The 13,307-nt window shown below is 40.9% G+C and overlaps 1 protein-coding gene across 1 annotated transcript in view; it reads right to left on the bottom strand.

The window, feature by feature from the left end:
* Nucleotides 1-4,167: 4,167 nt before the first annotated feature.
* The window catches only part of LOC149303200 (DNA helicase MCM8-like), a 29,643-nt gene continuing 20,503 nt past the window's right edge, over nt 4,168-13,307 (bottom strand). Inside the window, exons 17-23 of the mRNA XM_089481376.1 lie at nt 12,216-12,405; nt 7,469-7,606; nt 6,562-6,691; nt 5,730-5,815; nt 5,116-5,184; nt 4,628-4,719; nt 4,168-4,258 (exon numbers count right to left, since the gene is read on the bottom strand). Of these exons, the coding sequence (XP_089337502.1) occupies nt 4,168-4,258; nt 4,628-4,719; nt 5,116-5,184; nt 5,730-5,815; nt 6,562-6,691; nt 7,469-7,606; nt 12,216-12,405 (796 nt within the window). The remainder of the gene's footprint in view (nt 4,259-4,627; nt 4,720-5,115; nt 5,185-5,729; nt 5,816-6,561; nt 6,692-7,468; nt 7,607-12,215; nt 12,406-13,307) is intronic.

The following is a 13,307-nucleotide window of genomic DNA, read 5'->3' as shown; positions in this document are numbered from 1 at the left end:
ATTCACTATAGATGAGGTTTAAAAGGGAATTGTGGTTTCAACTCACCAACTTTGTTACACATTACAAAGGAACAACCCTGACAAGTTATTTACTATACATTATACAGGGACAACCAGGTCTTCTTCTAGTAGAAGCCCACCAGGGTAAGCCCTGCATAACGCATAGTACTATCGGAGTTGAAATGCTAAACCCTCTCTCCAGCAAACTCATGCTTTAGTAGTAAAACTTTAATGCTGGTACATATCTTTTTTTTTTTTTATTATTCCAATTCTGATATTTTTATAAAAAAAGGACCATTTTTGCATTGTGTTTATTTGTATTAAATTATTGAAATAAAAGCAAATACGTGTTTAAAATGTACATAAGTCTGCTTATACGTTTCTGCAATATTCAGAAGTACAAAGAAATGTAACAAACGTAAGAAATAAGGCAAGTGAGGTGGAATTAAAAAAAAAAAAAAATACTACTGGAGCTTCATGAGACTTTATGATTCTTCAACTTTATGAATTCTGATACTGAAGATAATTACAAATTATACTTTATTCACAATATATTAAACATCAAAATAAAATAGTAAGAAGAAAACAGTTTGCATAGAGAAGGACACCAAAGATTAACTCACAAGCTGAAGATAAGCCCTCATCGAACACCTCGAGTAACACATTTTATGCACAACCTTAAATTTGGGATTAGCAGAGATCATAAACTTGTGTGTGTGTCATATCAGCTACAATATATGTTAGGGGATAGGAGACTATACAGCAAATAAACATATTGCAGAAAGTTTAAATATGAACAAACTAAACGCCTCATAAGACTTATAAACCGTCTATTAAGGGGGGGCTGGCACAAATTACCCCAGGGGCAAGTGCTAGATACAAGCAATGCTCAATGGACACACAGAAAGGATCTAGTCTAGTGTAATTGCTGCCTCAAACCCTTGTTACTGAGGGCACCCCAGTGGCTGTATATGGAGCTGCAAGTAAAATAAACAAAAAAAAACAAAACACAGAAAACCTCCAAATAAGAGCAGTCAAGAGGGTTATTGCGTCTAACTCCCTTGCCAGTGCTCCCCTGTGTCTATCCTTTTGGCAACTATAGACCAGCAGAAGAGAATCCAAGACAGATATAGATGGCATGGATTAAATTAACAGAGGTCTCGATGCGTTGGATTTAGCTAAATATTTCTAGCTTCTTACGGTATCTGAAATATCTACACTCTCCCTTTATTTTAAAGAAGGGCCAACACATTCCAGACTATTCCTGATCCAATATCAATCATATTTTACTTTTTTCACATCAATGTTAATAAAGGCCTCTTATTTTCTGTTGTGCTTTATGTAGGACCTGTCATGTTGCTGAATTACATTTTAAACCTGAGCTTCTCTTATATATTTGTGATTACAGCGTTGCAGAATTATACGGCGATAAATGTCTAGTGATCGGGGTCTGGGTCCGATCTGTAACCAAGAAAGTTTGCTACATCTTACCTAGTGATGTCCGGATCATGAATGAATCGTTCATTTGATCCGGTTCTTTTTAGTGATCCGGATGAATCGGTTCAGTAGACTGAACGATTCGTTTGTAGCGGTGCCAGTTCAGTCTGTGAATCATGCAGCTGTAACCTGATCCTAGAGTGAGTCATCTGCAGAGCACTCAGACACAGACTCTGGGGTCAGGTTACAGCTCATTAATTCACACAGGAACGATGACTCATAGAGTCAGAGAGTCGTTCAAAGATTCAAATGATCCGAAGATTCAAATGATTCAAATCTTACAGGGATCCGAATCTTACAGAGATTTGAATCATTCAGAGAATATTACCGATACCATACTTTTATAAATAAATACATTAATAATGTTCACTGCCCCCAGGATTTAGATTCCCCTGAGTTTGCCCCCTTTACCTATAACTGCACCTTCAGTTAACTTTATTAAATTAATTAAATTAACCCTCAGTCATCAGCATAAAATTAACCCTTATACCCCATCAACCATAACTGCCCCTAAATTAACCCTAAAGCCCCCATCAACCATAACTGCCCCTGAAATTAACCCTAAATATGCCATTAACCATAACTGCCCCTAAATCAATTGCATGTACTCCACATAAATTACCTAATAAATTGGTATGGTAGATGGTGTTAATTTAGGGGCAGTTATGGTTAATGGGGTGTTTAGGGTTAATCTTACAGTGATCCGGATCACTGTAAGATTCGGATCCCTGTAAGATCCGAATCTTTGAACGACTCTCTGCCTTCATTGACATCACTGGAATAGGCAGGCAGGAGGGTTCATTGACTAATGAAAGGGGCGGGGCCGATCGTTAGTGTGCCTGCAACGGGGAAACAGTAACTCCTGTGAGTCACACTGAGTGATCCGAAGATTCGGATCATGAATCGGATCATTTCGGTGAACGAGTCGAAATGATCCGATTCACTTTAATGATCCGAACTTCCCATCACTAATCTTACCAGGCTAATAGCAGAATTGCAGCTGGGGAAAAAAACTTAAGACAAAAAGTTAAAGAGATGGACAACACAAGTGATAGAATGCAGCGTTGCATCTTCTATTAAGATTTTATTTAGGATATGACAGCTCTCTGTTAAACAGTAAAATGCTGTGCTGGAGGCGCCGATACAGATTTATCCAGCAATAAGGGATTGGTTAGGTTTCTACTTAGTGGACCGAATTTCCTTTAAGATCTTTAGGATAACAATTCCCTTTGTTTTTTCAAAAATATTAAATATTGCCTTCCTTAGCTTAGAAATATAAAAGGCCATCAGTGATGTCCTATTCTTGAACTCAGAAACCTAGGGCTTTATTCACCAAAGGTAGCATAGACAAGAGAACCGTTTTCAACTCTCTCGATTTATTATTTCTTAAGCAGGACAAACAAGCATTTTTAACCAGCAAAAGTTCTGAGCTGAAACCTGCAAAAGGCAACAGGTGAGGAGACATTTGGGGGGGGGGAAACACTTTACCAGTTTAACTATGCAGTGTACAGGGCCAGCCAACATCTTACTGCAGTAGAAGCTCAATGGGGTTGACGCTTCATAATGTATAGTGAAGTCAAGTAATTTAAACCAAAACCCTTATCTCTAGTGGCTAAAACCTACAGTTGCTTAAGAGATGCTAGTTGTCGCCTCGTAAGACACAATGAATTTAATATATCCCAGACATATAGATTTTTAAACAAAATATATAACATAAGCAACTTTGCAGTGTGAAGAGCTAATGTGACTACTCCCTGGTCAAGGGAATTTTGTTAGGATATAAATTATTAAACAGAGCCTCAATAAAAGATTCGCAAATTACGCTCAGGAAAAACAAACAGCAATGCAAGTTTTCTACAGTGATGATCAACATACAAGATATTTATCAGTCTGATAACACCAGATTCATGTTAAAAATACATCTGCTGATGCTGTGGAAGTTAATAAAAGAAATCCAAGCTTCATCTGCCAACACTGAAAGCAGATACTGTCATGTTCTTTTTACCCAGGTTGACTAAAGTCAAGAGGCAGCCACCAGTGCCAAAGACTCTCACACTGTATAGAGAAGGACAGTATACAATGTTACCCAATGGGACAGATGGGGATGGTGGGAGTCAATGTATAAACATAGTAGGGTTGATTGTTCCTAAGCAAAAGAACAAAAACGTGACCAGGAATGTTAGAAGATTCTATTTATTATAATACATTTATCGGAAGTGGTTATAACTCATTTAAAACCAGCTAGAATGATCCAGCCAGCATACATTGCTTGGATTATATAAATCTTACAGTAATTAAAGAATGAAAAGGCACTAGAACCGCAAATTTCTTTAGTAAGAGAAATGCCGAAGGGCCAGCTGAAGACCACTAACCTCCATAACTTGTCGATGAAGTTTTACAAATTAAAAAAAAAAATGAATGGAAGATGGATAAGTTAAGTTGACCCAACGATATAAGACGTGAAATAATATCTTGGAAGCCATTTTTCAGAAATGTCAAAATCCACCAAAAGTTTATTGTATCAAAATTCAAATATTGAACATCTAGAGTATAAATAAAGTAATCAATCTGTGATTTAGCTTAAATCAAGTTCACAAGAGAGTTCTGGTAAAGTCTTGGTTTTTAAATACACATTTGATCTTCTCATGGATTAATTTTATTATATGTTGTTCATTTATTGTTGTTCAAAATCTTCACTGTTTGTTGTCCATAATGATAGTAGCTGTATGCAGAGGCAGCAGTTGTAAAAGCTGTTATACACCTGTGGGAAGAATCACATTAGCATTTATAGGGAGGAAGTGCACACTTTGATTTAATGAATACATCGTTACAGGGCTACCCTATGACAAGGCTCGACAAAACCAATGTGACTAATAATTGGGTCCTGCTGGACCCACAAACCAGCTCCATTCATAGATTATGTGCGTGCCCGGCTACCTCTAGGAGGTTGGAGCCCAGCGAGGTCATGCGACATTGTAGTAGTAGTAGTTGTAGTAGTAGTAGCTGGCAGCTCCTAGCCGCTGAAGCCGGCTCCTACGTGTGGAAACAATTTGTTGAGCCCGGCCTCATGGAATTAGATTATACGAGAATATTTTAATTTACAGCCAAAGAACCAAGTAAATAAACTCACCATAACGCCTGAAGATAAACACTATCCACAAAATTAAATACTGGCGCTGCTAGAGAGGCTGCCACCAAAATTAACTGAACGGCTGTGTTCGCCTAGGATATGAAAAGAACACAATTATCCGTCAATACAGAGCATTTAAACAAGAAAACTGATAAAAAAAAGGTAAATGGTCAGTAAAGTAACACCTTGTATACACTTTGGATTTATTATTACTGCTATGCAGCACAAAGTTTGCCAAGTAGTACAATGCATTGTAAAATGCATACTAAACATAAACTGGGGCTAATATTCAGTTTAATTATTTAGTACTTAGTAAATGTTATTTAAATTGACACTTTTACTTGCCTTAACTTTTCCTGCTACTGAACCTCTTAACAGATCAAAAGGTAGGTATTTATTTATCCCCCCCCCCAAAAAACTGCCTATTAAAAAAACAAAAAAAGAGAGACAAACATTCACCATTTTTTTTTTTTTATTATTACTCCTACCTTACTGATGAAGGTTGGTTCCAGTCGTGCAGTCGCATAGCAAGGATTAAAGTATCTACCGGCTGTTCTCTGCAGACAAAATAAAGAAACTCACATTCTAACGCCAACATTACGGAACTTTTAAACGGTCACAAAACAAGTTATGATGGGTATTTTAAGTTATTTTGTTTTTATTTTTTTCTTCTTGGCCAGCTGAAAAACCAAATGAGATCGAGAATCTGCTCCTCCTGTGAATAAAGCATGAGCTATCCGAGACACGGTCTAAACGGATGCCCGAAATTGTTTCTGAGTTATGGGAGTTATACATACAGACATTGTGGTGCAAAGAAGTGGTGCAGACTCTGTTGCCATGGAACACTAACAACTCCACTTTTAGTAGCAAAATAGAAACATAAAATTTAATAGTAGAAAATAAACACGGAGCTCACAAAGTCTACCCATTTTTTTCTGCTGTAAAAATCTTTAATTGTATTCTTAACTTTTTTAGAATAGCACGTAAAATAAATAAAAGATTTCTTTGGATTAGGTTTTGAGCCAACAAACAAGATAAAAGCAGAGAACCTCACTAAAGATTCATTCATTCATTCACTGGAGTATTAATGTAGTTTACTTACTGGTGGAGGGAGGGTTTTGAACCGTACATAAAAAACAGCAGCAATCAAGGCTACATCTCTTAAAATGATCATGATTGTTAAGGGAACTGGAAAATAAAAGAAAATGTATTAAAATAAAACGTTCATGGGAAAAAACAACACATAAAATGTAAAACAATTCTACTGATCCCATGTGTCTGAATGTAGAATTAAATTAAATATCTCTCCATGATCATTAACCCACTGGTGTACCTCCCCTAATGGATGAATCGATGGAAGATAACTGAAAGGTGCAGCGATACCCTTTTTCAGGGGTCAGTGAAGCGAATGACTTATTGCACCGAGCCCTATCTTACCTGCTAGTTCATGCACATATACAACGCATTACACCCCAGTTTATTTGTTTAGGGGTTAAACTTGTAACACTGATGTTGCTGGCTCTATAGCTTGCTAGACAGGTCAGTGCGGCTGTGCTTTGGAAGAAGAGCTTAGCGGCTCTACAAAGCATTTCTTGGGTAAGCAAGGGGATGTAACACAAAAGAGCACGGCAAACATCTTGATGTTTTGAGAGTTATAAAAAGATATAGATATTTATTAAGTCCCCTAACAATTCATTGTTAAAATATAACCCTTTTTCAACTATTCATATTTGCTATACTCACCGTAATATTTAATATCAGGTGTAAATGCTCTTAGGCTCACATCCAATACATATTCAATTATACATTTCCAGTATTAAACACATGCGTAACCCCATGTTTAAGACAGCTAACTACCATAAGGACAGAGTGGGTAGGTTCTTTCCTGCAGCCTGGGGTGGAATAGGTTAGCTATGAACATGGCACCGTCTTACCTGGAATAAGACTTGCATACGTTAAACAAGCATACAGGACGCTGATGAGTATTTTGTCAGCCAAAGGATCGAGGGCGCTTCCTAACGCAGATTTCTGATTAGCCCAGTTACGTGCGATATATCCATCCAGCTAAAAACACAAGTACCGGTGATCAAAATCAAGCATGACCCACATATTATAACTCTGCATGATACATGTTATTATATGTCTCAGCGTGATATTATGAAACAGCAGAACAGATCTGTGGGTGTATTCCTGTCCAATTCGTGATGTAGCCCCAGAGAATGGGCGAAATCTAGAGATTTGTGTTACTATTTAAGAGCCACTGTGTCAGTCTTTACTCCGTGAAGGGGTTATCAAATATACATGTTGCTTTGATTAAATAAAATGCCGTATCTGTCTGGCAACACAAAAGTGATGTAAAAACGATACCCTTTAACAAGTGAGAAGAGACCCGGCCAACCCCAGCGATCTTCACCTGCGACTGAACCGATTCAGTTTAACGCATAGTCAGGAAGGGAAAATTTATTGTATATATTATGTTATTATTTCTCTATATTATGCACGGCCAACTCTATGGCGTCCAGTCCACCTCATAATGGGGTCTAGTTACTAAAGCAACAGTTTAAATGAGAATTTAATATTTCAACTCTTGCGTAGGAGGGGTACTTTTGCCTTTATAACGGTCAGATAAAATGGTAAGATGACTTTCAAGACATCTCATTGACCCAACTATGCATTATGCAGGGCTAGATCTCTGTTTCATGCAGTACAGTACAGATTTAACTAAAAGGGACCACCTATAGCACCCATTATCTGTATGTACTGAGAAGAGTTGGCCACCCTGCGTATCTATACGGTCCTTACTCCCCACCGCGAGAACATCTGTACGGCTTTACTACTCACCAAGTCGGTTACCCCCGCGAGGGCAAAAATGCCAAGCGCCATGTTAAAATCTTCACCCACAATGAGATAGCCCAGAACGGGCGACAGTCCGATCCTCGTCATAGACAGCAGGTTTGGAATCGTCCACGGATTTTCATACTAAAAAGCAAATGAAAGTTTTGAAACCAGCGCCTTCCAGAGCAAGCGGTAAAACCTACGGCTAAGAAAAAACATGTTTGTAACGTTTCAAATGAAACCGATTCCGGCAGAGTATTCGCCGTATCCGGGTTTATAACAGAGTTCTGTATGAAAGCCAACGTCCCGGCAGATTACACCTCATTCAGGGCTATGCCTCAGAAAAAGCTGCTACTAGTGATCTACCTGCGAGCCACTCCCATTGTGCTCAGCCAGTACACCGGAGGTCTAGCGCTACTTATACCGACCACATTAAACCCTATGGATGCCCACTAGACTGTAAGCTCTTGGGAGCAGGTCCCGCTGTACCCAATGTATGGGTTGCTCTTAGTTCTGCCCCTTTTAATGTGTGGGCTGTAAGCAGCGCTGCGGAAATAGTTGGCGCTATATAAATAATAATAATAGGAAGGCCATCCCGTGGCGGGGGTCGCTGTGACCTTGGGGTGGTAGGTCTGGGCTGGAATTGTATAAACGCGGATCAGTTTATCAATAAATCACTTAATATTTTCACATATAACGGAAAGAATGAGGTTATTTTTCTCTGCTGAGCGACTTCTGTCCATTAATAATAATAATAAATATAATAATAATAATGACGGGATTATGCGCTGAGGGCCGGCGTCAGTCCCGCGGGTATCCGGCGGGGTCAAGCTCCTTACTGTCACGGGCCCCAGGGGGTAGTAAAGGGGTTACACCCCGACCCCGGCTATAGTCTTGCCCCGTACCAGCTCCGTGAGGCTGTCCTTCGCCTTGTCGTCCTCCCCGTGTCCTGGTGGGTTTTGTACCCCGGGTTTGCCAGACTTGAGCCGGCTCTTTGACGCGCTGATTTGCCCCCCTAGCGGCACGGGGCGTAGGGGTGAGTGCAGCGGCCTCAGGGTCAGGCACCTGGGCAGAAGTCTCCGGGAGTCCGCACTCGCTCGCCGGGCACACGGCGCTCGGCTCCGGACCCAAAACTCTGGCAGCCGGTCCCGACTCCCGCCCGCACTGCGAGCCGCACAGCTCAGCACGGAGAGCGGGGACCTCCGCAACACAGCCAGCACCGACATGACACCGTAAGAGTCGGCCTCAGGGCTCCGGGGAGCACGGCTTCCCCATACAGCCCGGCGGGGCGCAGCAGCACCCGTCCTGTGTTTGCGACATGCCTCGGTTTACGGCAGGAGCGCGTGTAGCGCGCCCTGTCACTCCTTAAAGGCACAGCAGCTGGTTGTCGGTGTTAAGGTGCACAGGTTGCACCAGCGGGTTTGCGAGGCGTGCTCTTCGTGTCGGAAATACTGTAACTTTAGTGTGACATTTAATCGTAAAGCAGAAGCAAACATCACAGGGAATTCTTCCTGATGAAGGCCGATGCGTTACTTAGTAACGGAGCCCCCCCCCTATATATATTATATATATATATATATATATATATATATAGGGCCGGCCCTACAATGGACCCGAGTGGGGCAATTGCCCCAGGCGGCACTTTTGAAGAGGCGGCACATTAATTCACACTCTTTACTACCCCCTCTCCCTCCCTTGTCACTTTCTAACACCTTTCCCTACTACCCTCTTCCTCTCCCCCTTTGTAGTTCTCGCTCGCTGGTGCCCGCTGCTTCACGCCGAAATATAACGTAATATTACGGCGCTCAGCATGAAATGCTGGCACCGGGACGGAGGTAGAGGGCTCGTGGAGCAGAATGAGGGGCGCCCCTCTCTCTCCTCCGCATCACAAAAAAAAAAGACGGCGTTTAAAAGCCGCTCACTGGCGCCCCCTTTCAAATGGCACGAGCCATAGCTGCCATACCCTAGATACGCCTCTGCCCTGTATCATGTATAGTTAAATCTGCATGTGTTCTTCCTGTGCCTTACTTATTGAATTATACATTACCCAGGGCCTGCTCAGCCCTTGTAGGAGAGACTTGCCGGTGTTGGCCCTTCCTGTGAGAGTCCAAACCACCCTGTAGTGAATAAACCCCACACGATGAGATCAGGGTATGACTGGAGGTGGTATAGGGCTAACTATTCACGTCCTGAGACAATGTCATCCAGATCCGCCATGTTTCCGCGAGCTTTGTGCCGGACGTGTAACTGGCAGGACACGGATACGTTTTGCCGCGGGGTATAAGCGTGTTCTTTGCACATGTGAACCCATCGAGAGGATTCACAAGCAGTGTGAATAGAAATACTGTGGGGGGGGGGGGGAGTAACGTCATCCAATTCTTTGCTTTCTTTTCCCCAAGAATTTATCACTTGAAATTGATAAAGTCTCTGCAGCGTTACTGAGGACTGAATAAAATATCTTCTGCTTTATACATTTCACTTTAGTCATCGGGATTATGTTCGTGTTTAATTTAGCACAAGATAAAAGTGTGGGTAGCGTTGCCATGCCGTGTAATGAATATGAGGTTCTGTGACATGCTCCCCTGTGCTTTGGTGCACGTTGGATATTTAAATTGCGGGAGAGCATTTACAAATTAAATGCATATATAAATATAAGTCCTTCTCAAATATTTTGTAATGACCTCAAAACTATCTACACGCACACTTTATACATAGCGATACAGTAATATTTATACAAGGGACTACCATAAGGGAATGTCCACGCGCTGGCCACTTTATTAGGTACACCTGTTCAATTGCTTGTTAACACAAATTGCTAATCAGCCAATCACATCGCAGCAACTCAATGCATTTAGGCATGTAGATGTGGTCAAGACAACTTGCTGAAGTTCAAACCGAGCATTAAAATGGGGTAGAAAGGGGATTTAAGTGACTTTGAACGTGGTGTGATGGTTGGTGCCAGACGGACTGGCCTGAGTATTTCAGAAACTGCTGATCTACTGGGAAAATATCCAGTGAGCGGCGGCTGTGTGACGAAAATGCCTTGTTGAGGTCAGAGGAGAATGGGCAGACTGGTTCGAGATGACAGAAAGGCAACAGTCTAGACAGGCCCCCTTACACGCGAGGGTACATCACATGCAGAAAGATCGGCCCAACACATCCCTTTCAGGGCCTTTAGCTTGGGGTAGGGCAAATGCATTTTGGGTAATTCTGCAGAAGCATTTTTCAAATGGACCCCACAAAAGACCACCCAGCTATCACATGCATTAAAGTGGATAAGATGGCCCGAAGTGTCAGCCTAGTTCTATTTTTTATTTTTAATGCATACTGGAGTTCATTTCCCAGCGAGCACATGGGTGCAGATATTATTTAGTTGCTGGTCATTAGACGGAGAGACTTCTTTGGTTTTTTGTTTTTTTTTATATACTTCTCCTCTGAGCGCCTCTACTGAAACAGGAAGGGTAAACGTGCTCAGTGGCTGGACTGCTCGGCTCCCATATACATCAAAGGAAGGCAGCATCAAGACGCACCTATAACCGTAAAACAAAGCAGACATGCAGCGGAGTGCTACTGAGCGTGTGCGGGAAGTGTACCCTGCACACACACATCTTGCTTTCAGCAGAGGCAGCCCCCGAGGAGTTAAACGAAACAGAATTCTCCAGTAACAAAGAATGTATATCCTGATCTGCATGCAGAGAGATCCACAGAAAACAGATTGTAATACGCATTAAACACGGGAGATGGGCTGGCATGTACCTTTAACATGTGAAACATTACATGTTCAAACGGCAAGTCAACTGACAAAAGACAGACGGCGATCGCAATTAACGTAAAAACTAATTAAAGGTCCTTTTTATTTACAGTCTTCACAAAATATACAAATAAACACCGTGTATGTTCTGTGCTCCATGTTGCTTTTCACACCAAAAGCTACATAGTTTGAAGTTGATAAACCTTAGGACCTTTTTTCAAAAGGTAGCCCTGATCATTTAAGGAGCCAACAAAACTTTCAAAGTCAGAAACCTGTAAAAGAAAGAAACAATAATGTTGAGTTCCGAGGCACACTGTGTGTAAATCCTTCATACCATTCATGCAAAGCGGTTATCCAGATGTTATCGAACTACAATTCAAGCGATGGTCTTGTGATGATCTGCCGGCCATAAGCTAGCTGTGAGCATCATGGGACATGTTTCACTACAGATGGGGTGACTCTAGACTCAGAATGTCCGGTTTAAATCCAATGCATTGTTTATCCATTTGACAGCCTATACATTTCACAGTTCTGTATACAAAAATAAACCTATGTAACTGTGTCTACATATTGCAATAAGCACCTATAAAAATTGAAGGTATGCTAACTTGCCTCCCCAAGGATCCACATGATTATTCCTCCCCATTAAGTTTTCTCAACCTTATGGTTAAGTTATAGATTGGTTTAGTTGGTGTTTGTCAGGGTGGGTATGAGGAGGAGGAGGAGGGAGATAACTTCAGGACAGGAATTGGATGAGATAACCTGGCACTAATTTCAGCCTTGATGTACTTAAACTTTTAAATAAAATATGTATCTGAAAAAAATAAACTGATTGCCAATTCCAATAAGCAGTAAAGGTAGATGTGCCGTCATTGCCTCAACCCAGGATAGTGCCCAACAAGACTGCTTACACATGGCTCGAATTCATAAAATGTATATATTCATTCCATTCATTGTGAGCCACATAATCAGGCAAAAATCGTTTAAGTTCAAATCTCCTACCTGTATTTGGACTTCCTTTGCAATTTGTCGAAGTTGTTGAAACTCAAAGAGATTATTGTAGGTTCTTTCCGCAATCCGATTAAGTGCAGAAACAAATTTCTTGGCCTGTGATCGATTACTCATTCCTGAGCCATGCTGAGATCGATTGAAGTCCAGCTTCCCGAACTCATCTGAGTATGTTCCCAACAGGCTAGAGCAAATAACGGAGAAAACATCAATCATTTCTCACAACCACGTATTAGTGAAAGAGAATAAGACAAAATATCAGCGCTGTTAGTTTCACTGAAGCATCAAGAGTCTGTGTAATGTATTTAGAAAAGGACACTATAGAGACAGCACTACAGCGTATCACTGCTGCGTAGCTCTGTATATTGTGCTTTATTGTATGTTTATTTCTACGCTTGTATGTTTTACTTTGTGTTGGCTTTTTTCCACATTACAACTACAACATATGATTTTATGGCTTTACAGAGTGTTTCTCGAATGTCAGGAAAGAACTCGTCTTTATATTGTATCAGTACATGATAAGATGTTTCTGATAAGATAGGCATTCTGCTATTTATGGCAATATAATTACACAGCTGAACACAATTTATAACAGAGAGAGAGTAAGGAAGATGGTACAGTCTTATGCAAAGATCTACATGATCTAGGGAAACCGCCAAGCAGCTCCACCATCAGCTCGGTGAACACTGTTGGCATTCAATAGAAGTGCTTTCCTGCCACTGATTGGCTGTTTCAAGATCACATAAGAGGTGGGAAGCTTGAGCTCTGAAAGCTACAGCTTCTCCTTCAGGTATGTGTCTTTTCTTTTTTTCATGCATTGATTGTTTAGGAGGCTCCATGGAGAGGAAAGTCATATATCAAACTCAATATCTACACAATTCTACAGCATTTGGTTTTGTTTTCTTTTCATAGCAAACTGTAGACTTTCCCCCAAAATGTTTAAACAATTACTATAGTCATATATCATATACATTAGCAAATTGTGTACCACAAAATATGGTTGTTTAAAAAAAATAATAAATATGCTTATGCATTATGGGTTTTCAGCACCTTAATTCAACATGAGTTCTAACATTCAGAAGAAGG

Source organism: Sceloporus occidentalis, unplaced genomic scaffold (genome assembly GCF_023333645.1).
Source record: "Sceloporus occidentalis isolate IW3139 unplaced genomic scaffold, rSceOcc1.0.p SCAF_15, whole genome shotgun sequence".
Lineage (NCBI taxonomy): Eukaryota > Metazoa > Chordata > Lepidosauria > Squamata > Phrynosomatidae > Sceloporus > Sceloporus occidentalis.
Note: the sequence above shows the minus strand (reverse complement) of the source record. Positions and strands in the feature narration are given on the sequence as shown.